This window comes from Aquarana catesbeiana, linkage group LG08 (genome assembly GCF_042186555.1).
Source record: "Aquarana catesbeiana isolate 2022-GZ linkage group LG08, ASM4218655v1, whole genome shotgun sequence".
NCBI classification, from domain to species: domain Eukaryota; kingdom Metazoa; phylum Chordata; class Amphibia; order Anura; family Ranidae; genus Aquarana; species Aquarana catesbeiana.
The window spans coordinates 64,210,674-64,235,120 of NC_133331.1; the positions used below are offsets into that span (position 1 = coordinate 64,210,674).

Here is a 24,447-nt window from a genome sequence, read left to right on the forward strand (position 1 = left end):
TTAAGAGTTTTTTTTCTTTTGTTTGTCTTTTTAATTTAATATTTTCTATTTAAAATGTAAAACTTAAAGTGTTACTAAACCCACAACAGTAAAATCAGTCTGTATATGCAGTAAATATGCTTGTTATACTCACTGTGAAACCTAAGGGGTTAATCATCCACATTGTGTAAAAAGGCTGCTTCTCTGATCCTCCTCTTCTTCTGCTGTCCCCAATCCATCTCCTGATAAGACAGAGCCTTTGGAGTCACTCTGCACATGCTCAGTTTGGTGTGTATTGCTAGAGAGTTTTTTCTTTTCTTGGGAGGGTGCATGTGATCGGCACAGGTCCAATCAGCACTGTCCAGACAGAGGGTCAGGAGTCCTATAGCCTCATAGGACAGTCAGAGGAGAACGAAAACGCCTCCTACAAGCTTTAACTGGACACTGATAGAAGTCACAAGACTGCTTATATACGGCTGATGAGAAAAGATATTTAGCAGTTTATATTTGCTAAGATAATTGCATTTCCATGTTCTGTGTACTGTAGGAGGCAGAATATAGTGAAAGCAAGGTCCTGGGTTTAGTAACACTTTAAAATCTTTAAAAGAAACAAATTCTTTCCCACTCACCTTTGCTTTATGATATAGTGCACCACTAGCTCAAACCAAGTATTCATCCAGTGAGGTCAGAAGATGCAAGGAAGGGAATGACCATACTGGAGCTTACACAGTCATGGTAGCTTCTATCCTGGCATGTCCTCTTTAAGTGGACAGCATTCAGGATGATGGAGAGGTGTTTGAATAAAGCTTAATGCCAGATATGGTCTTTATTACATAGTTACATTGGGCCACCTTGGCACAATATGCAAATATGCATATCTCATACCTGATGGGCTGCAGGGGAAGCTGAAAATCACTGTATTAGTTGGCACTACTACAGTGGTAGCCACAATCTTCTGGGTCCTGCTCAGGTTCTATGCAAGCGCCTTTCCCTCTACATATTGACCACAGGGGCTTGCTTGCTCAGCAATGCCCCCAATTATTGAATGCTTTGTACAAGGTGTTCTCTGATTGGACAATGGGGAAAGTAAGGGCAGTGATGGCACAATTTTCACACCATCCAATTACAGAACGCCTTGTATTCTTTAAATATAATACAAGGCGATCTATTAATGATGGCAGTGCTAAGCGAATGACCCCCTGCAGTCAGTTTTTAAGGTGGCAGCCGCTCACATAGAACCTGATCAGGACCAGAGGATTGTGACTCTCACTGTAGTAGTACCAACTACTACCACGATTTTCAGGTACCCCATCGGTCCCTTAGGTATGAGTAATGTATACCTACATTGTACCAAGCTAGGGTAATAGTATACCATTTGAATAGGTCCTGGAGTTCAACTTTAAAGTGACTTTGTCTCTACAACAAAAACAGTGCCCAATAATCAGCCTGTTAAAGAGCTATCAATACTAACCTATCCCAGTACCCATTCCATGGATCTCTGCTCTCTTGCAGAGTTATGGCAGATTATAGGTCTAGGCAGTTTTTGGAGTGTGATGGATGCATGCTCTGGCCATGAATCATGGTTCCATTCTCCAGGCCCCACATCGCTTCTGGACTGGGGCTGTAGGGGCTGGTGGATGGAACCAAAGGAGATGCAGTTATCCGACACACCCAGAAGTGTCAAATGTGAAGATTTTGATAGAGGCCATTACTTTGCAGGAGAGAGAAGATCAGTGGGATAGTTGACTATTGATCTTTTTTAGCTTTAGTTACAGTTTAATTAAAAAACACAAACTCAGCTAGTGTATTTATCCATCAATGTAAAAAACACTAAGGGCTCATTCAGTGTATCAATGTATGCTACAATAGGAACGCTACCACAATTCAAGGCAATGCCCCTGCTCTATGTGTGGTGCATTGCAATGCTATTCATTGTGAATGGCACCCCAATGCATTGTACAGCAGAGCCTTTATCTTGCATTGTGGTGTGCTTCATTGTTAAAAAAGGGTCATGCACTTTTTTCATCGGTTGTGGTGTGTTGACAGACCATCCATAATGAATGGGTTGCCCTAACCCAAAGCACGTTAACCTGTACCATAAGGCACATTAACAAAACACTCTAGTGTGATTGGACCGTAAAATATAATGCATGCCTAGAAGGGCTGGCACCACTAGGTGTCTATACATACCTCTGTTTTCTAGGACCCTCAAAGTTGACCTCCGAACTACCAAAGCAAATGTCGACTTCCTAAAAGTCTAAGCATATGCGCCCCACCACCCCAAGCATTACACTTGACAAGGAATAGGCCTATTGATAGGTTACTTAGCCCAGCATTGCATTGTTGGATACTAGTGAGGGCCTCCATTTTTTAGGAAGTCTTTCTTTGGAGGATTTGGAAATGCTCCAGAAGCTCAGAAAAAAAGACTGTAGTTAATGCACATCTAATGGCACCTAATGATGCTTGCAGTGGTAGCAGGTCTTCTTTTTCAGGCTGCTTTTTGGGCACTTGTCACTTTAAAGGGGCACTAAAGTGTGCTTTCAGGGAAAGCATATTTAAACCTATTATATTTATTTAAATTTGGTTTGCCTTTAAGCTGTTTTTAGTTTTATTTTAATTGAATTTTATACACTGATTTGTAAAGTCTCCCTCTAGTGGCCAGTCGGATATTAACATGAACCTGTGCTTTACCCATGCAGGGCAGAACGACAAGTTCACTGTCATGCTGGTCCCATCAGTTGCACATACTCATCTTCCCTCCACTGCCCTGCGACTCCTTTTGGCTGCCAAGAGAGAAGACAGTTAATCCTGTGTAAGCTTCAAGTCACCCCGCCCCCATGTGACAGCACTAGGTACCTAAAGGACCAACCACCAAACACCAGCACTGTCACATGGGAGGAAGGTGAGTGATTCACATGCTCTTCCATACCTGAAAGTTCCAGGCATTTCAGTTCACTTTCCTGAAATAACAGAACAGCAGGGGAGCAAAGGATAGGAGAGTATGTGCGGCTGGAGGGTCTGCCATTAAAGTGAACTTGCTGCTTTGCCCTGCTTGATCAAAGCTCAGACTCACTTTAAACCCTAAATTCAGGAATCATAATCCATATATACAAACACCAGGTCAGTCTGGACTCATTTATAAACCTAGGGGTTTATTTATAAAGCATTTGTTGCATGAATGTCAGAAGCATTCGTACAAGCTGAACGAAATGTCCCGTATTTTTTGTTACATTAATTCTATTAATATAAAAAAGGATATTAATTCCTGTATGATCAGCTACATCTAATGGCCAAAAAGGCAGTATCGTTTTTTTAATTAAACTACATTGCATTTTGGCTACTAAAAGGAGCTAATTATACAGGCAATAATCTCTTACAAAAATTACGGGACATTTTGTTCAGATTGCACGAATGCTTCTGACATTTATGCAACAAATGTTTTATAGACCCCTTACATTCATCTGCATTCACCACTCATTGTACAGCATTCATCTCGCTATTTCCAAGAGTCATAATAATTTGTTAGAGTAATCATCATTATCCGGATCCGATGCAAATGCCAGGTTATGTAAATTACAATTTTAGGCTAATTTGCAGTGTGTGGAATGTAGACCTAGAAATGTTTACTGATAAAATGAATGATTCCCCACTTGGAAACAAAGTGTGTTCAAAAGTGATTGGCTTAAACACATATATCACTGGCTGTACTATGAATATGGCAAATACTGACTGATGGCTCTTCATTGAAGAAAAGGACAGTTGGATGCTGGGAGGATTGCGGCGGATGGGACTCAATCAGGCAATTGCACAAATGCAGGCAGAAGATGTACTTAAAGTGTATCTAAATCTGAAACCTTCATTCCTTTTCTTTTTGGATACAGCACAAAATGGTTATGTAGACACAACAGGAAATGGGATGAAATCTTTCCAAATTGATCATTTTCACCGTAGCATGTGTCCTGTTGGATGGTTTTACCACTATTCCTGTTCTGGTGACAACCCCATCACTTTCACCAGTGGTCTCCTAACTGTGGTCTGGGAGCCAGCTGCAGCCCTTTGTTTGCTTTTAGCTTGCCCTTGGGGCACTATTTCATCTACTGATAGCAACAATGGGGCATAATTCCCCCCACTGACATCAATGAAGGGCCAAAAATCCTCTCAATGACACCAACAATGGGGCACAAATCCTCCCAATGATACCAATGATGGGGCATAATTTCTCCAAGTGACACCAACGATGGGGCCCAATGACACCAATGGTGGGGCACAATTCCTTCCAATGACACTAATGAAGGTGCACGATTACTCCCACTGAAACAAACGATGGGGCATTATTTTTTCCCACTTATGTCAGGACCTTTTCTACTCCCAATGTCCACAGTCAGGCCCCACTAAAGTCTGAAGGACAGTAACCGGGCCCTTTGTTTACAAAGTTTGGAGACCCCTGTATTAGACAATAGAGAGGGTAAATCTCTCCAGTTTAGACACAGACTTAGGGCAGCACAGTGGTGTAGTGGTTAGCACTAGGGTCGCTGGTTCAAATCCCGACCACGACACCATCTGCCTAGAGTTTGCATGTTCTCCCTGTGCCTGCGTGGGTTTCCTTCGGGTACTCCGGTTTCCTCCCACACTCCAAAGACATGCTGGTAGGTTAATTAGATCACATTAATTAACATTGGCCAAATATGTGCATGTGTTTGTAAGCTCGTCGGGACCCCATAGGTCAAAGGACTGCACTATACCGCAGATGGACACCGACGGCAAAAAGCACCCTGAGGCGATTCAGATCGCATAGGTAGCGCTATACAAGTCACACTCATTCAGACTTTGTGTACTGATATGGAGATGTCCTTATGTTTTTTTCTAGCCACTATGAAAGAGATGTTTTGGACCCATAAAACACATTGGAAACTGTGGATTGTGGTGTGGCTCTTCAGTTTCCATTTTTAATAGAAACCTGTCATAGTTTTAACCCTTCCACACATTATCCAATAAAAAGGAGATAAGAGAACCCACTATCACTGCACACCAAGAAAACTCGAAAATAACAAGAGTAAAAGCCATCTCAGCCCAGCTCCGTCCAGGCCACGCCTCCTCAAGCGTCTCACTTTGCCCCGGGTCTTACTCATGGAGTTCTACAACTAAGCCCTGGGGGCAGGGCAAAATGCGTTGGTGGGGACAAGGCCTGGACAGTGCTGGGCTGAGACTGATTTTACCCTTATTATTGCCGGGGGTGTGCTGCAGTTGTGGGTTCTCTACTCTCCTACTGTGTGTACTGAGCCAGGACAGGCTCTTCCCAACCCTTTAGTGCAAGTCCTCGGACCTGGACATTGAAACTTGGAGTAGCACCCAAAGTCTTTTTTACTACAGATCCTAGAAAAGGGGCTTTAGATACATTTTCAAGACAATCAACCAGTACACTAGGAACGGAAGGCCCAGACATCAATACAAACATTGTCAGAAGTTCTAACTCTTCTCCACGCTGCAAAAACTGATGTGTTTTTGTTCGTGTCCCCATTGAAGAGATTTCCCAGTATTTGTTGTCTTGACAAGACTACAGGGGTGAATCTCCCCAGTAGGGTCATAGATGGCCATATAAACCTTACAGGGGCTCTAATCGTTTTCCATTCTATATAAGAAAATAAAACAGTTTTGTCTGGAGCTGGGCTTTAAAGCCCATGACTGTACCACTGAGTACTTGAGAGAATCTGTGACACCACCGGAACAGGGCAAAGACACCTGGAAAAAAGGTACAGGAAGTCCCCGAGTTACGAACACAATAGGGACTGTAGGTTTGTTCGTAAGTCGAAGTTGTTCCTAAGTCGCAACACTGCATTTCTAAGTGTAACTTTTGGTCAGAACACTGCATTCGTAAGTGTAACGTCCGCCTGTGCATGGATGTGGGATGTTCCGGGCGCTTGTTATGTTATCTGGGGCTCTTCTGGCCATGCAGTACATGTAGTACTGCAGTATGGGATGTGTCCGGAGGTATCCAGGACCAGCGTGGAGCACAAGTGGTCGGCATTTGAGGCCGTTCGTAAGTAGGAGTTGTTCGTAACTCGGGTGTTCGTAACTCGGGAACTGCCTGTATGTATACTCTTTTTATTAAAGGTGCAGGGGTGTTTCAAAGGCAGTGGGTTATAAATGGAAGAGGGTGGGAATCCCAAGACCAGAGTTGGACTTTAAAATATAACTAAAGGCCAACTTTTTTTTTTCTAGTTTTGGCTACAGTAGGGGGAATTATTGCTGTCTGGGCCCCCATTAGGGAGATTCACCCTCTCTGTTTGTCCTGCTTCACTGAGAGTGCAATGGGAAGAAAACATTTAATTATTTTTTTCTGTTCACCAGAACAGGAATAGAGGTACATCTTCTAATGGGGACACTAGTTTTGGTGACCCTGGTGACAACCAGGGGTTCCATCATTTTTCTTCTTCAGGAAGTGAAGAGAAATCTCTCTGATGGGACTCAAATGGCAAAAACGAAAGCTTGTTGGACGTCCCATTTCAAAATCATAGACATTATATGGAGTTGGCTCACCTCTGTAAATATAACAGCCTTCACTCTTCTGGGAAGGCCTTTTGCAAGATTTTGGAATGGACCTGTGGGAATTTGTGCCCACTCAACCAAAAGAAGATTTTGAGGTCATGTACTGATGTTGGTTGAGATGAACTAAATGACAATCAGTTTTCCAATTCATCCCAAAGTTGTGGAGGTTTAGGTCTATTCTCTATGCAGGCCACTCAAGTACCTGCAAGTCATCAACTGAAATTTACACCTATGTGAGCTTGTTGGAGAACCTATTCCAGAATCACTGGCATAACATATGGAATTGGCCCAACTTTGTGGGTGCAACAGCCTTCACTCTCCTGGGGAAGGTTTTCCACAAGATTTTGGGGTGTGTCTTTGGGAATTTGTGCCCATTTTGTGAAAATAATATTTGAGGGGCAGGTACTGATGTTAGATTAAAAGACCTGGCTCATAGCTGTTTTTCTAATTCATCCCAAAGGTGTTTAAGTAAGGTTGAGGCTAGAGTTCTGTGCCTCACTCAAGTTCCTTCACACCAAACTTGTCAAACCATATCTTCTCTAGAAACATGTGCAGTGCTAAAAATATATAGATACCATATTGTCCACAGAAAGTCCACAAAGAAGGTGTTAGAGAGAAGTCCTAAATCAGTTTTCAAAATGATAGAGATCCGCACACCACCACAGTGATAATGTGATGTCATCACGCCGGTTACCGGACTACAATAACCCTCAATAAATAGATTGGTCAATTGCGCTTTAAAGATGATAATCCACTTACCGGACTACAATAACCCTCACTAGATAGATTGGTCAATTGTGCTTTAAAAATGATAATATCCCGGGTCTCTTAGATCTGTTTTCAGCCACACCACAGTGATCCTCCAGATCTCCATGAATTAAGACACTCAGATACTAATATTATCGGCTGTTTTTTTAAGGGAGCCATCAAGATGTCCACAATACCCACCACACACACTTGGATTGCTCGCCTTGGTAGCATTTGGATCAAACCTCATAAAAACATATAATAGACTCCCTAGTGCAGTAACTCTGAAATACTATGTATTAAAAAGTTATTTTAATTGTTAGTTAAAGTTATTTTATAAACTCACATATGTACAGAGAAATGCCTATTGAAATATTCGCAAGATGGCCACGGCATCTGGTATGATGACATCACATGTTACTGTCCCATCCTACGCATTTCATCACCAACTGACGTCATCAGGGGCATATCTTCATAGAGCTGGCTTTGTACACAGGGGCACAGTCATACTGGAACAAAAGGGCCTTAACCAAACTGTTACCACAAACTTAGAATTGCCCAACTGTCTAAAATATCTTGGTATAATATAACATTAACAGCACCCTTCACTGGAAACCCTTAATAATTTGGGGGAGTGTCCACAAACCTTTGGAAAGCAGTGGATCAATTTATTTTAGGTATTTTAGTATATAAAAAAAATACAATTCTACAAGCTTTGTAGATGGCAGATTTGGGTGGACTGGTATAAACTGTAATCTGGTCTGTTTACACATGTGTGCCTAGATTCATGTCGGCAATTTGGGAGTGCAGTTATTTTGCTGATATAGGGGTTGATTTACTAAAGGCAAATACACTTTGCACTGCAAGTGCACTTGGAAGTGTACTTGGTAGTGCGGTCGCTTTAGCTCTGAGGGGTAGATCTGAAATTAGGGGGAAGCTCTGCATCAGCTTTTATCATCCAATCATTTACAAGCAAAAATGCTGTTTTTTATTTTCCTTGCATGTCCCCCTCAGATCTACAGCGACTGCACTTCCAAGTGCACATCCAGTGCAAAGTGGATTTGCCTTTAGTAAATCACCCCCATTGTGTTGTTCCAGTAGTACAATTTCTTGTAATACACTGGAAGAAACTTTTGTTTTTGTTTTTTTGCTTTTGTTTTTTGTTTTGTGAAATACTTTTTTTGCTTTTGTTTTCCCTTTTCTTGTATCACTATACCTTGAAAAAATAAAATAAAATAAAACAATAAAATTCTGTTTAGATTTCTCTGTAGGCCTAACATTCAGGTTACAATGCATTTTATTTTTAAATCAAAGTCAGTTATCTGCAATTTCTAAATTCTAACAAAGGTACGTTATTTTCCCCTTAAAAAAAACATAAAAATAAAATAGCGAAGACACACATGCTGTTGGCAGCAACACACATTTGTTTTTAATTAATTCAGCTCTCAAATCTCCTTTAAGATGCTTGAACCCATGAACACATTGAGTGGGGGGAGGGGGAATTTCATATAACATTATCACAGTTTCAAAGTCATAATGTACCATTGGCTGCATAACTTGAAACCCTTTAAAGTGTTTTCAGCAAGATATTAAAGGATCAGCACCAAGGACAGCAGCTGAAACAGCCAAATGCAAATGTAAGGCTTAGACTGTCTGAATTTTATAGAACTGAGATTAAAGGAAGGTGTAAAAAAATGTCTAGTGAAGAAAAGGCTGCACAAGAAAGAATTAATATGCCTGGATGCTTTGTCCTTGTAAAGCCAATTATGCTTTTATTTGTAATAACTAGATACAAGGTAACCAGAATGGATGGTGCCTGATCCTACCCAGATAACAGAGGAATGCACACATCTTCATAAGTTTTGGGTTTTTTTTAAGATGAAAACTTAAAATGATATTCGAATAAACCAAAGCTCATCCCAAAATCATGTTATCTGTGTGCTTGTAAAGCTTGTGGAGCTAACTTTTTAGAGTTTATTTTTATAGAAATTTGCTACGAGACAATGTGGACGAGAAACACTGAGTCTGAGACACTGGGAGAGAGCTAGAAATATAGAGGGAAGGGATAAAAAGAGGAGGGAGAGGGACTAGTACAGAGGAATGGGGGGGGGGGGGGTACAAAGAGGGTGAGAGAAAGAGAGTAGGGAGCTTTAAAATTATAGTAATAGTAAAGAAGAAGATGTAAGGAGAAAAGAGAGAGGAGAAAGACTAGAAAAAGGGAGGAGGGGCATTTGAAAGAGAGAGACTAAAAGTAGAGACTAAAAATAAAAAGAGGGGCCATAGAAAGACGGGAGGGGGGGGGGGGCTATCAATAGAGCAAGAGGGGTTTAAAGAAAGAGAGCTAAAAAGAGGGGAAAGAAAGAGGGAGAGGGGCTAGAAAAAGAAGAGAATGGGAGAGAAGCTAAAATAGGTAAGAGAGATTGAAACTAGTAAGAGGGAAGGGGGCTAAAAACATGGAAATGGGACTGCAAAGAGGGAGAGGATATAGAGAGGAAGAGGGGCTAAAAAAAGAGAAAGGGCAAGTTAGAAAGAGGACAAGGGGTTAGAAATGGGTCAGGGGCTAGACCGATAGAGAGGGGCTACAAAGAGGGAAAGGAGTTAAAGGGAGGCTACAAAGATACTGAGAGTAGAAAAAGTGAGAGAGTGGCAAGAGAGAGGGAGACGGGCTAGAAGGAGGCAGAGAAGCAAGAAAAAGCACAGCAGAGGAAGTAAGAGGGAAAGGAGCTACAAAGAGGGAAAGGGGCTACAAAGATAGGGAGAGGCTGGAAAGAGAGAGATGGGCTAGAAATATAGAGAGTGGGAGAGAGGCTAAAATAGCTAAGAGAGTTAGAAGCTAGAAAGAGGGAAGGGGGCTAAAAACATGGAAATGGGACTGTGAGAGGGAGAGGGGCTAGAAATAGAGGGAGGCAGGCTATAAAGAGAACAAGAGGTTAAAATGGGTGGGAGGACTAGAACGATAGAGAGGGGCTACAAAGAGGGAAAGGAGGTAGATAGGTAGAGAGAGAGGCTATAAAGATAGGCAAGAAGAAGGGAGAGGGCAAATAAAGAGTGGAGCTAGAGAGGGGGAGAGGGGCTACACAATAAAGGAGACAGACTAGAAAGAGAACAATGGGTTATAAAGGGGTTAAGGGCTAGAAAGAAGAAGAGAAGCTTCAACTAGGGCTACAAAGAGGGAAAGGGGCTACAAAGATACAGGGACTAGAAAGAGGGAGATGGCTACAAAAAAAGAGTGGGAGAGAGGCTAAAATAGGTAAGAGAGATTGGAGCTAGAAAAAGAGAAGGGGGCTAAAAACATGAAAATGGGACTGGAAAGAGGGAGAGGATATAGAGAAGAAGAGGGGCTAGGAAAAGAGAGAGGCAGGCTAGAAAGAGGACAAGGGGTTAGAAATTGGTGGAGGGGCTAAACCGATAGAGAGGGGCTACAAAGAGGGAAAGGAGGTAGAGAGAGAGGCTACAAAGATAGAGGGGTAGAAAAAGAGAGAGGGAGATAAGCTAGAAGGAGGTAGAGGAGAAAGAAAGAGCGGAGCTAGAGAGAGAGAGAGGGGTGAGAAAATAAGGGAGACAGGCTAGAAAGAGAACAAGGGGTTATAAAGGGGTTCAGGGGCTAGAAAGAGGAAATAAGGCTCTAATAAAGGACAAGGGAATTAAAAAGTAAGAGGGAAAGGGGCTACAAAGAGGGAAAGGGTCTACACATATAGAGAGGGGCTACAAAGAGGAAAGTAGCTAGAAAGATGGAGGAGGGTTAGAAAGACAGAGGTGTGCTAGTAATAGAGAGACAAGCTAGAAAGAAGGAGAGAGGCTAAAAAAGAGGAACCAGGGCTAGAAAGAGACAGAGGGCTAGAAAAAGGGAGAAGGAATAAAAAGATAGAATGGGACTAGAAATACAGAGGGGCTAGAAAAAGGGAGGAGGGCTAGAGAAGAAAAGACGATGGAATAGAATAGGCTGGCCCTCCTGTACTGGACCCAGGCAGGCCTCATCAGTTCAAAGGGAGGGCTCGGGCACCTGACAAGGGCCGGCTTTACTGCCTTGTGATTCTTGTGGATCCCCCTGCAGAGCTGTCGGCTTTCTACCTTTGGATGCGCTGCAGGGGGATCGGTTCTTGTATCAGCCCCCCCCTTCATCTGCTGTCCAATCCTCCCTGTGTGCCTGCCTCCTCAGCAGTATTTCTGGCTTCCCTCCTCTTTTCTCCTGCCTGCAGCTGCTGAGAGCACACTGGAGGATCGAGTTCAGGATGCAGAGCTAGGGTCTGGTAAATATGTCATATCGGTACAGATCGCTCCTGTGTCCATTCATCACTGAAGCATCGTAAACTGTATGATTTCTAACAACAGCCATGAGAATAGGTAAGAGGGATAGTGGCTAATAAGAGGTAGGGAGGTTAGCAAGAGGGAAGGGAACTAGAAAGGGAGATAGAGTGGGGCTAGAGAGAAGGAGAGGGAAGAGAGAGGTAGAGGGGCTAGCAAGAAGGAAAGGGGCTTGAAAGAGGGGAATGGGCCAGAAAGTGGGACAACAGGAAACGGGCCCTAAAAGAAGGAGAGAGGCTTATTATTATTATACTGGATTTATATAGCGCATATAGTTTACGCAGCACTTTACAATATAAAAAGGAGACAATACAGTTACAATACAATAAAATACAAGAGGATTAAGAGGGCCCTGCTCAGAAGAGCTTACAATCTAATAGGATGGGGCAGGTGGTACAAAAGGTTGTAACTGTGGGGAATGAGCTGATGGAAGTGGTAGGAGATTAGTTGGAGACGTGATAGGCTTTCCTGAAGAGATGAGTTTTCAGGGATTGCCTGAAGGTAGCAAGAGAAGGGGATAGCCGGACCAGTGGAGGTAGCGAGTTCCAGAGGATGGGAGAGGCTCTGGAGAAATCCTGGAGACGAGCATGGGAGGAGGAGACGAGAGAGCTTGAGAGTAGGAGGTCTTGAGAAGAGCGGATAGGACGATTTGGGTGATATTTGGAGACAAGATTGGTGATGTAGCTCAGGGCAGAGTTGTGAATAGCTTTGTATGTTGTGGTTAGTATTTTGAATTTAATTCGCTGGGTGATTTGGAGCCAGTGTAGGGATTGGAGGAGATGGTTGGCAGACACTGAGCGGTTGGTAAGGTGGATAAGTCTGGCAGCAGCATTCATGATAGATTTAAGAGGGGATAGCCTTTGGAGAGGCAAGCCAATGAGAAGGGAGTTGCAATAGTCAAGGCGAGAGATAACAAGGGAGTGAATGAAGAGCTTGGTGGTTTCATTTGTTAAAAAGGGGTGAATTCTACAAACTTTTGACAACGATTGGACTTGGGGCTGAAATGACAAGTCAGAGTCTAGGATTACACCTAGTACCCTGGTGTGAGGGGAGGGACTGATAGTTGCATTGTTGATTTTGATGGAAAAGTCATGGAGGGGGGCACATGCAGGGGGGAACATTAATAGCTCAGTTTTAGAGAGATTTAGTTTAAGGAAGTGGTGCGACATCCATGCTGATATGTCAGTTAGTAAGTTAGTAATGCGAGAGGAGACTGAAGGAGTGAGGTGAGGAGTAGACAGAATTGGGTGTAATCGGCGTATAAGTGGTATTGGAAGCCGTGGGCTGTTATCAAGTGACCAAGGAAGGAGGTATAGATAGAGAAGAGAAGGGGTCCAAGAACAGAGCCTTGGGGGACCCCCACAGAAAGGGGCAATGGTGAGGAGGAGACAGAGTTGTAGGTGACACTGAAGGAGCGCTGTGATAGCTAGGCAGAGAATCAGGATAGAGCAGAATCTCAGAGGCCAAGGGAATGTAGTTTATTGAGAAGGAGCGGGTGGTCAACAGTATCAAAGGCCGCAGAGAGGTCAAGTAGTAGGATTATGGAGTACTGGCTGTTGGTTTTAGCAGTTAGTAAATCGTTAGTGAATTTTAGTAAGGCAGTTTCCATGGAGTGCTGCGAGAGAAAGCCAGACTGTAAGGGGTCAAGAAGGTTATTTTCACTGAGGTAGGAGCTAAGACGGTTGTAAAAGGTAATAGAAAGAAGAAGAGGTAGACAAAAGGAAAGTAGCTAAGAAGAGGTATGGGGACTAACAAGAGGAAAAGGGGCTAGAACAATGGACAAAGAACTAGAATCCTACAGAGGGAATTGAAAGAGGGAAGGGCAAAAAGAGGGAAAGGGTCTGTAAAAAGGGAGAGCGGCTAGAGCAAGGGAAGAAAGGAAGTGGAAAGAGTAAGGAAGGAAGAGGGAGTTACAAAAAGAAAGCTATATAGAGATAAACGGGATTGAGTACAGTGAGAATGCTGGAAAAGAAGAGGACAGAGGTTGGAGGCTAGAAAGAATGAGGGAGGTGAAGACAAAAAGAGAGAGGGGGAGAGATTAGGATAGGGAGTTAGAGAAGAGAGAGGGTCGAGAAGGTAGGGGGAAGTGAAGTATTTAGGCTTCTGGCTTTCTAATAACACTAAGTGCTGATATAATCACAATTTAAAACTGTTTATTTAGCCTTTTAAATAATACCAGCAGAACAGCAGCCCATGCTGACAATTTGAAGTCCACAAACATTAATTACAGGCAGTACTAGACAAGAATAGGGAATTGCAACCCCTCCAGGAATACCCAACAGTGATAATCTGCTGCTTCTATTCCTGCATAAACACCCAGCATGTGCAGTATGCACCCAGGACCTGCATCACATTGAATAGTGGCTAATACACAGTCCTACCTTCTGTCTGTATAATTCATACGGAGCTGCAAGAGTGCAGCAATTATCTCACCTGGGGCTGTAAGTGGCCATAAACCAGGAGAAGGGAAGAGGAAGCACACTAGGAACCTTTAGACAATGCAATATATATCTTAGCGGCCTGGGAGTACAGTAAAAACTAAAACAGCTGAAAATACTGCAAGCAAGAATTAAATATCTTTAGCTTCATAAAAGTCTTGGCACTGCTTGCTGAATATTGCAATTTTGCAATCCATACAATCCGAAGGGCAAGTATTTCACTTATCTTTTACAGTAAGATGATAATATTACAGATGAATCCTGGCAAGCACTAAATCTATCATAGTGGCTGTATAACCTAAACCTTTTCTTTAGTTTTGGATAGGGTAGGGTATAGTATATAATCTATGGGGTATAGTGCAGTGGCAGCTGGTGCTATATTTTTTGGGGGGCTGCAAACAATCTGTCCACCAAGCCAACCCCCAGTTGGATCAGCTGCATCATCCCCCCCCGGTCGTCTGGGGAGACACCCCAGGCGATATCTTCGTGGATGAAATGCGTCAGATTTAGCCTGCTGTTCCCATTGCGTAATTTTATCGATTAACAAGCGCTTGTTTTACCTCTTCTAAATCACACAGAAAGGGACTAGGGTGCTGCATTTCTGGCAAGATCAACAGGTTGAGCTGACCTGCCTCTGTGTTTTAACCTGCTGAACGCATCACCTTGAACTTCCACTTGGAGGTTACATCCATGCAATGAAACTGTGCCTTCCTGGTTACCTTTTAAAGCTTGATTGGCTCGTCAGGTGTACACCTGTATGAGTCCAATCTTTCCGGTAAGAGACTGGTGGTTCTGGTGGTGGACTGTCTATGCCATGCACTATTTTTTTAATGATTACAGTGATTGCCACTTAATTTTCACTTGGATCACATTTCGGGACTTATTAGGACATCTCTGTGGTCCCTCATTTTCACTTATGGACATTAACCTTCATTGAATATATGTCACTTCATCTTCTGATTTTATTATCATCTTCACCAGTTAATTATTTTTATACCAGTTGTTTTTTAGCGCTGCACATTTTTTACCCCTTTACCGTGTGTATGCAAGGCAAGCTTGAGCGGAATTCCATCGGAAAAACCATCCAAGTTTTTTTCGACGGAAAATCCGCTCGTGTGTACGCAGCAAAAGAAAAACTCTTCAAAGTTGGAAAATTACCCTCTAAGACAAGGGTCATTAGAACAGACATCTACATTTCCAATTTCCTGTTGTGTCTCCAGGACAGGAACTGAAATATCCCCAGAGAAATACAGGCAACGGAAAAAAAATCTGGCATGGTAACTCAAAACTTGGCTTTAGATATACACTATATGGCCAAACATGTGTCCCTCTTTCCAAATTACTAAGTTAAGGTGTTACCAGTCAAAGGTACTGGTAATGCTAAGACATGTTAGACAATCCCATGACAACAGTTTGGTGAAGACCCTTTTTTGCTCCAACATTACTGTGCCCCATTGTTGGAATGAATATTGTGAATTAGGTTTTCTCATCCAGCATCAGTACCTGACCTCACAAATGTCCTTTTGGTTGAATGGGTAAACATTCCCACAGATTCACTCCAAAATCCTGTGGAAAGCCTTCCTAGAAGGGTGGGAGCTGCTATAGCTGCAATAAGGAGGCCAACTCCATATTAATGAATATGGTTCTGGAACAGGATGTCCAATAAGCTCATACAGGTGTAATGGTCAGGTGGCACTGGCCACAAACTTTTGGCCATAGAGTGTAATTAAAAGAATATGTACTCTTTTAAGCAAAGTGCACTTATCTTTTTTCCCCCTCAAGCTAAACCAAACTAGCCCACCATTATTTTTTCACAGATGCATACTGCCCATGCAAAAGACCCCTGTTAACTTCTATGGGGCCGTGATCTGAGGTCAGAGTACATTGGGAGATGACCCTATAGAAGTCTATAGGAAGCTAATGTGCAGGAGTGAGCCATGCACAGAGGATTTTCCAGAAGGGTACAAACAGCGAATTCTGTGGTCGTGAGTTTGAGGTATTTATGCATCCAGGAAGGGGTTAAACTTAGTGGAGGATGGGAAGAATAACAGGACACAAAAATGACACATAAACAATTTTGAGAATTTTTTTTAGTAAAGAACAATCTACCGTTATGCTGAACCTTAGTGATGAAACGGGAGTAGTCTTGGTGCATGCAAATGAGCATGAAAGGAATATATCAATATATTCAATATATCTCATGCGGCACTTAAATTGGCTGTCACAGTGATCAAATGATCAGGATTCTGTCCTACCGGCTTTCAATTGGGAACAGTGGCCTGGGAGTGTGGTGTCAATGCTGCGAGTACCACAGTCCCAGAACAAAGCAGCGATGGCGGCTTTATATGTGTCAGCACTGCATTAAAGCCCACCTCCATGCTACCACATGTAAGGGTACAGTTGGTGGGAAGGGTTCAACCAAGGCTTAAATGGTTCTCATATGTAATGGTACTTTTTGTGTATGAGCACTTCTAGTTTCATATCTAGACCTGGTAGCATCACTCTAATAAAAATCACATTAAGTGCAGTACGGTCAAACAAAACAGCAAAACGAAATGGACCTTTTCCTGATTTATGGAGAGGAAGTCAAGTCAAGACAACATAAAGAACCTCTTACCCTTCTCTTCAAAATGTCCCTGTTCTTTGTGTGTTATTTGTTATGTCTATGTGATCTTTGTATCTGCTCTTGTTTCCACTAGATCTGACTGTAAGCTTGAAATTTGTAACAGTCGGTTCTCCCAAACTGATATTTTAGGTATAGGTGGAATCTGTTGGGCTGAATCATCCTCAGGCTTCTTATAGCTCTTGGGTATTTCAAAAGTGAGATCTCACCAACCTGGGAATTTTTGCTGTTCCTGTCAGCCTTTATGAATCCCAGCTCTTCCTGTCATCCAGCAGGATGTACAGACTTGGGAACTCAATGCAGTGATGGTGGAAACCACTCATAATGGGCACAGCAGGTTTACAGATCTGGGAATTCGGCACAGGGATGGTGGGGGACCCTCATAATGGGCACATCAGGAGTACAGACTCAAGAACTCAAATCAGGGATGGCAGTAATGCCTCACAATGGGCACAGCAGTTGTGCAGACACAGGTACTCAGTGTAGTGGTAGTGGAGTCCCCTCATAATGGGCACACCGGGTGTGTAGATCTAAGAGCTAAATGCAGGGATGGTGAGAACCCTTCTGAATGGAAACAGCAGGTGTGCTCACCAGGAAGATCTCACTAATAGAGTCCCTGAGAGACAGAAAGGGAGTTTAACTCTTCAGCATTTACCATACCCTGAAATATCAGCTTTGGGTGGGCTGACCTTTTAAGACCAGCTGCGGGATTTAATAAATATTTGATGGATTCAATAAATGTAACAAACACAAATGCAAATTGTACCAATGCTTTCAAGTTCAAAGTGTATCTAAACCCCCAAAAATGTATTATGGTGCTGCTTGCAAGCGTTTAGATGTGGTGGCTGTAATACATGTCCCTATTTTTTAGGTGTTTTCCATTTATTTTCACTGGGTGTTCCTTCCAGTAACACACTTCCTGTTCTAGGGTGACAAAGCTCACTTACTGTTCTATACTTGAAGGTGCAGCTTTATCATCCTGATTTGGACTACAAACTGTTTTCCCTTTCCTCATCAACATTATATAAGGATGGTGTTCTGTAGTCAACAGAATATACCTGGGATGACTATTAAAGGGTTCAGTTCAGCTCACAGGAAGTGACAAGGACACTACATTTCTAGCAGGATCAACAGTGTTCTGTACTTACTGAAAATGGTCTTAGCCTGAAAAAAGAAAACGAATGCAGCGGCCACATCTAATAACTGTCAAGGTGTTTTGTACTTGGTTTTAGATACGCTGTAACTTTCTGACAATATACATTCGTTGTCAGTTCTAACCATCAATGCAGCTAATTGTTGCCCGTAATGTGCAAAATTACATGCATGGGCATGGTCCAGAAACAAGCTGTCACTGCTGCCAAATCAGCACCCAATCAGCCTCTGCCAGGGCATTCTCTTTCCCACAGCTGCATGTAACAGAAGTGTGGGAATACTCATGACATCATTCACCTAATATGGCTACATGGCCATATTTGGACAATAGCATTGAACAAATATGTTCATGAGGCCATATTAGGTTATTGATGTCTCTATCTTCCCCTTTGTTACCTGCAGCCTTGGCGCAGGGATGCTCATGTCATATGGACTCTTTGCTATGTGCAGCTGCAGGGTGGGGATGCATAAGACATCATTGACTTAATATGGCCATGTGATCATATTAGGTCACTGATGTCACAAGCTTCCCCCTCTTTTTTTATGTGCAGCTACAGGGCGGGGATGCTCATGACAGAATTGAGCAAATATGGCCACATGGCCATACTTGGACAATGTCTTTGACCAAACATGGTTATTTGGCCATATTAGGACAATGATGTCAGAAGCTTCCTTTGCTTTTTGTTATGTGCAGCTGTTGGATGGGGATGTTGGTGACATCAATGACCTGATATGGTCAGATGGTAAAATGTTGACATTGTCATTGACCAAATATGGTTATGTGGCCATATTGGGACAATGATGTCAGAAGCTTCCTTTGCCCTTTGTTATGTATGGGTGTTGGAAAGGAATGTTTGTGAAATCAATGATCAAATATGGCCAGGTGGCAAAATGTGGACATTGTCATTGACCAAATATGGTCATGTTGCCAGATTATGTCAATCATGTCACAAGCTTCCCCGACCCTTTGGTAGGTACGGCTGCAGGGTACGGATGCACATGACATCATTTATCTAATATGGCTATGTGGCTATGTTTGGACAATGCCATTGACCAAATATAGCCATTTAGCCATATTAGGTCAATGATGTCACAAACTTCCCTGCCCCTTTGTTACATATGGGGTGGGGTTGTTGGTGACATCACTGACCCAGTATGGCCACATGGCCATATTTTGATAATGTCATGGAAAAAATATGGCCATGTGGCCAGATTACGTCAATCAAAAGCTTCCCCAACCATTTGGTACGTATGGCTGCAGGGTGGGGATTCTCATGTCATTGAGCAAATATGGCCATGTGACCAGATTACGTCAATCATGTCACAAGCTTCCCCGACCCTTTGGTATGTATGGCTGCAGGGTAGGAACACTCGTAAAAATCATTGATTTAATATGGTCATGTGGCCATATTTGGACAATGTCATTGACCATATATGGCCATGTGGTCATTTTAGGTCAATGATGTTACAAACATCCCTGCTTTTTTTTATGTGCAGCTGCATGGTGGGAATGCTCATGACATCATTGACTTAATATGGTCATGTTTGGACAATGCCAAAGGCCAAATGTAGCCATTTAGCCATATTAGGTCAATTACAGTATGTCATAAACTTCCCTGCCACTTTGTTACATGTGGGGTGGAGATGTTTGTGACATCATTGACCCAATATGGCCACATGGCCATATTTTGATAATGTCATGGAAAAAATATGGCCATGTGGCCAGATTACGTCAATCAAAAGCTTCCCCAACCATTTGGTATGTATGGCTGCAGGGTGGGGATTCTCATGTCATCATTGACCTAATATGGCCATATGGCCATGTTTGGACAATGCCATTGACCAAATATAGCCATTTAGCCAAAATAGGTCAATAATATCACAAGCTTCCCCATTTCATTGTTACATGCAGGTGTAGGGCAGAGGATGCTCTGGCGGTGGCTGATTGGATTTGGCAGGATTTACAGCTTGCTTCTGACTTTAGTTCAAATCAAACCCATGCTCATCACTTTACGTGCGTGGAAAGACCACCCAGCGATATTTTATTAAATCCCCGCGGTAGACGCTGGTTTGGGTGGGAAGCCTCTTGAAGAAGCTTCAGGTTTAATGCATTCTTCTAATTTTCCTAGGAAGTATTTCCATGGTTGCTGAAACTCAGAGCACAAACGAGAATCCAACGTATGTAAATGTGTGAAGGGGACCCTCCTAACGGCAATTTTCGGACTGTGCCCAATCTTTGATCAATCCCGAGGTTTTTAAGCTTTAAGCCTAAAGAAGAATACGAAGACGAGGAAGGAGAATTTGGACATGCCTACCTTCTTTTAAACTCACTCGTGTTTGTAAAACTACTCGATTAATTGACATGTGCATGCTTTAACCCTTTCACTGACCGAGAGGCTTCGCAACGTGTTGCTCGTCCCTGTAGTTCTGAAGGGGTTAAATGTTTTTTTTTAGCGTTTCCCTAGGTTAAACCTCACTGGTAGTTTAACAAGGTGTGTAAATAGATGGGATTCAATGGGAACTATTACTCTTTTTTTTTTTTTTTTCTGGATGATGTATTGTAAATTTCATTGGCTCCATGCAATAAGAATCTATTTTACAACCCAGATGGAAAATGCATTATTCAGGCAAGCAGACCTTTAAGCGTACTAATTGACGCAGCACCACGGTATCTTTTGTGGCATCCACAGAGAGCGAGAATTCGGTAATATCATTCTTAAAGCTGAACTCCGAGCACAAAAACTGTTATTTACATATGTTCCTAAATAGCCACAAAAGATATAAATCTACATTGTTTGCACCAAATGCCTTTTCAAACCCAGATATTACAAGTAGAATTGTCATCGTCACTGTGCTGTACATAGGCTGTGCAGAGAACAGAGCTGTGGGAGGGGCCTAGCAGCTCCGCCCACTACAGATTGCTTGCAGAAAACTACAGGAGGGGGCGGAGACCAGACCAGTCCCCCTGCACAAGGAGAGTGAGTAGCAGTGACCAGAATGTATTACAGGAAATGTCTTACACTGGATTACTGCAGAGATCTAGAAGAAATGCACAAAGCACACCAAGGGGTCTATTTATTAATCCCAGAGTAATCCGCCTAATGGGTCTAATATGTGTATATTCTAAAATTGTTAGCCATAATGTGGTATTTTCCTGAAATACAGCACTCAGAAAAATGTCTCATTATGGCCATTAGAGGGAGCTGAAGATCATAGGAAATACACATATTAGACACATTACGGGGATTATTTTCAACTGGAATTTTTATAAATAGACCCTCAAGATATAAGTAAGAATACACATGCCTCCTGTATATAGTCACTGTTTGCCTATCTTGGAGTTCAGCTTTAAAGTGCATGTAAAGGCAATACTGTTTTTTTTGTTTTGGATGGACTGCTGTCCTAACTGAAGAGATTCTCTCTCTATATTTGTCTTGGTGACTATTGGACTTATAAAAGTGAAAGAAAACTCACATTTTTTTTTGGAGTTGTCACCAAAGCAACAGGTGAGGGAAAATCCTCTGATATGAAAGCCTCTGAAAGCGACAACTTTTAAGGAATGGAAGTCACTATGGTGAAATGTTTTCTCCTTTCCTGGTGGCGTCTTCATGACAGAAAGCAGCAGGAAATCTCAACAGCTAGATACAGGCAGCAGAACATTACATGATATGAGGTTTTATCCCTTCCCTAATCTATCTTAAACAAACAAAAAGAAGTTTTGGCCTTACATATATGTTTAATATTTCTCATCTGATTGGCTGTTTAGTTTAGCATATCCTGTATATAAGTTCTATATAAGTTTTGGATAGTTCCTTTTTGAACACTCCCTTGTTGAAAAGGGTTCACCTCTTCAGCGATTAATCTGCATATATTGTCCAGTTTATCTGGTGGTACTTTGTTTAATCACCACTTTGGGGGGAGACAATTGTATATAATCATTTATAAATAAAAGATATAAATCTTTATTAAAGATTCAGTATTTTCTTTGTGACTAATCAGGTGTTACAGTGTATAGCAATTATTGCTGGCTTCAATTTTGATGGTAGTTGGCTACATGATTGCCATAGTAGAAAAAAAATATGATATGATAAAATATGATACATATTTGTATGTATATACTGTACTGCATATAATATTTTATATTGGGACACCATTCTCTCTACTGACACCATCAATGTGGCTCTATTCTTCCGTTTGATACCAACGAAGGGACACTACACTTCCCAATAAAACCAATGATGGGGCACCGATGCCAGAGCATTTTCTATACCCACTAACACAGTCTGGTCCTTTGCTTAGAAAGTTTGGAGACCCCTTATCTAAACCATTCCATTGTAGCTCTGACTGTATGTTTAGGGTTGGTTGTCCTGCTGGAAGGTGAACCTCCAACCCGATCTCAAGTCTTTTGCAGACTCTAATGCCGTGTACACATGACCAGACTTTTCGTCGGACTGAACTCCGAAGAATTTTTCAACGGAGTTCCGACAGAGTTCCAACGAAACGGACTTGCCTACACACGATCACACCAAAGTCCGATCGTTTAGAACGTGATGACGTACGACCGGACTAGAATGAGGAAGTTGATAGCCAGTAGCCAATAGCTGCTCTTGCGTCCTTTTTTGTCTGTCGGACTAGCATACAGACGAACAGATTTTTCGATCGGACTCGAGTCCGTTGGAAAGATTTGAAACATGTTCTATTTCTAAAGTCCGACAGATTTTTCGACAGAAAAGGTCCGATGAAGCCCACACAGGATCGAACACAACGTTATCCCTGAACTGTCTGGTGTGTTCCTTGGCCTTCATGATGCTGTTTGTTCACTAAGGTTCTCTAACAAACCCTAACAAAGGGCTTTACAGAACAGCTGTATTTATACTGAGAATAAATGACACCCAGGTAGACTCTATTTACTAATTAGGTGACTTCTGAAGGTAATTGGTTCCACTAGATTTTAGTTAGGGGTATCAGAGTAAAGGGGGCTGCATACAAATGCACACCACACTTTTCACATATTTATTTGTAAAAAAATTTGAAAAGCATTTAACATTTTTCTTCCACTTCACAATTATGTGCCACTTTGTGTTGGTCTATCAACACCAATAAAATACATTTACGTTTTTGCTTGTACCATGACAAAATGTGGAAAATTTCAAGGGGTATGAATACTTATTTAAGGCACTATTTATATTATTATATTATTATTATACTATACATGATTTATATAGCACCAACAGTTTATGCATCGCTTTACAATGTAGAGGGGGGACAGCGCAATTACAGTACAGTTCAATACAGAAGGGACAGGAGGGCCCTGCTCTTATGCCGCGTACACACGGTCGGACTTTTCGTCTACAAAAGTCCGACAGCCTGTCCGACAGACTTCCGGCGGACTTGCAGCAGACTTTCTAACGAACGGACTTGCCTACACACGACCACACAAAAGTCCGACGGATTCGTACGTGATGACGTACACCGGACTAAAATAAGGAAGTTCATAGCCAGTAGCCAATAGCTGCCCTAGCATGGGTTTTTGTCCGTCGGACTAGCACACAGACGAGCGGATTTCGGGTCCGTCGTAGTTACGACGTAAAGATTTGAAGCATGTTTCAAATCTAAAGTCCGTCGGATTTGAGGCTGAAAAAGTCTGCTGAAAGTCCGGAGAAGCCCACACACGAACGGATTACCAGCCAGCTTTAGTCCGTCGGCGTCCGTTGGACTTTTGTAGACGAAAAGTCCGACCGTGTGTACGCGGCATTAGAGCTTACATTCTAAAGGGAGGGGGTGGTGGTACCAAAGGTAATAGATGCGGGGAATGATTTTATGGGGGTATATTTTTATATATTTATATATATATATATATAGATAGATAGATAGATAGATAGATAGATAGATAGATAGATAGATAGATAGATAGATACATATATCTACATAAAACTATAGTTTTAATGTTTATATAGCGCTTATTTTAGCCAGCCAAAGTCCACCTCCATCATGGCACCATGCGCAATACAAAATATTCCATAAAGGGCAACCCCCAAACTAAAAATATCCACCCTAAACATAAATTCAAAGAAGAAATGTAGCACAATATTAATGGCACCACATCCAAAAAATGAATAAATGAAAAAAAAGAACAGAAATGGGGGACTTTAAAAGTGCCACAGAGAGCCCCGGATATTTTATTATATGCAAAGGTTAAAATCAAGATGTTGGCTTGTACTGCATGTCTACAAATCATCTCAGGAGGCCAGCAGTTTCTGATTAGCCTTAAGATCTGAGAGTGGAAATGGATGAATAGTTTAGCAAAAGACACTGGACAGGGCTGACACCAAGTCAGTCCACAAAAAAAAAAAGTTGTGTGCATTTCTGGCAAATCAACTTGTATTTTTTTTGTACCTTCAGGGTCTTTAAAGGGATAAAATATAAAGTAAAATATAAAGAAATGTACATGTACGGTGGATAAGTATTGCATATGTTTTTTTTCCCCGTGACATTCACTTGAATGTATTGAAAGCCACCATCCTGTCTAGCCGACTCAGATACAGTAATGATTTTCATTGTAAATTTGTCTTAAATGTTTCTACTGCGGGCTCATTTACTCTGAAATCTACTTTTAAATTAATATGATGAGATGACTGAGATTCCCAGGATTAATTA

At 42.0% G+C, this 24,447-nt stretch overlaps 1 protein-coding gene across 9 annotated transcripts in view; it reads left to right on the forward strand.

The window, feature by feature from the left end:
* Positions 1–24,447, forward strand: part of SORCS1 (sortilin related VPS10 domain containing receptor 1) — a 1,093,315-nt gene that overhangs the window by 993,828 nt on the left and 75,040 nt on the right. For 3 of the 9 annotated variants that reach the window (XM_073595917.1, XM_073595922.1, XM_073595923.1), the window contains one exon: positions 19,920–21,762. The exons of 3 other annotated variants lie outside the window; for them this stretch is intronic. In XM_073595917.1, coding sequence (XP_073452018.1) covers positions 19,920–19,984 — 65 coding nt within the window. In that variant the 3' untranslated portion in view covers positions 19,985–21,762. Of the gene's footprint in view, positions 1–2,678; positions 2,882–19,919; positions 21,763–24,447 lie in introns of those variants that run through there. 3 more of the 9 variants (XM_073595918.1, XM_073595921.1, XM_073595916.1) reach the window with 2 other exon arrangements.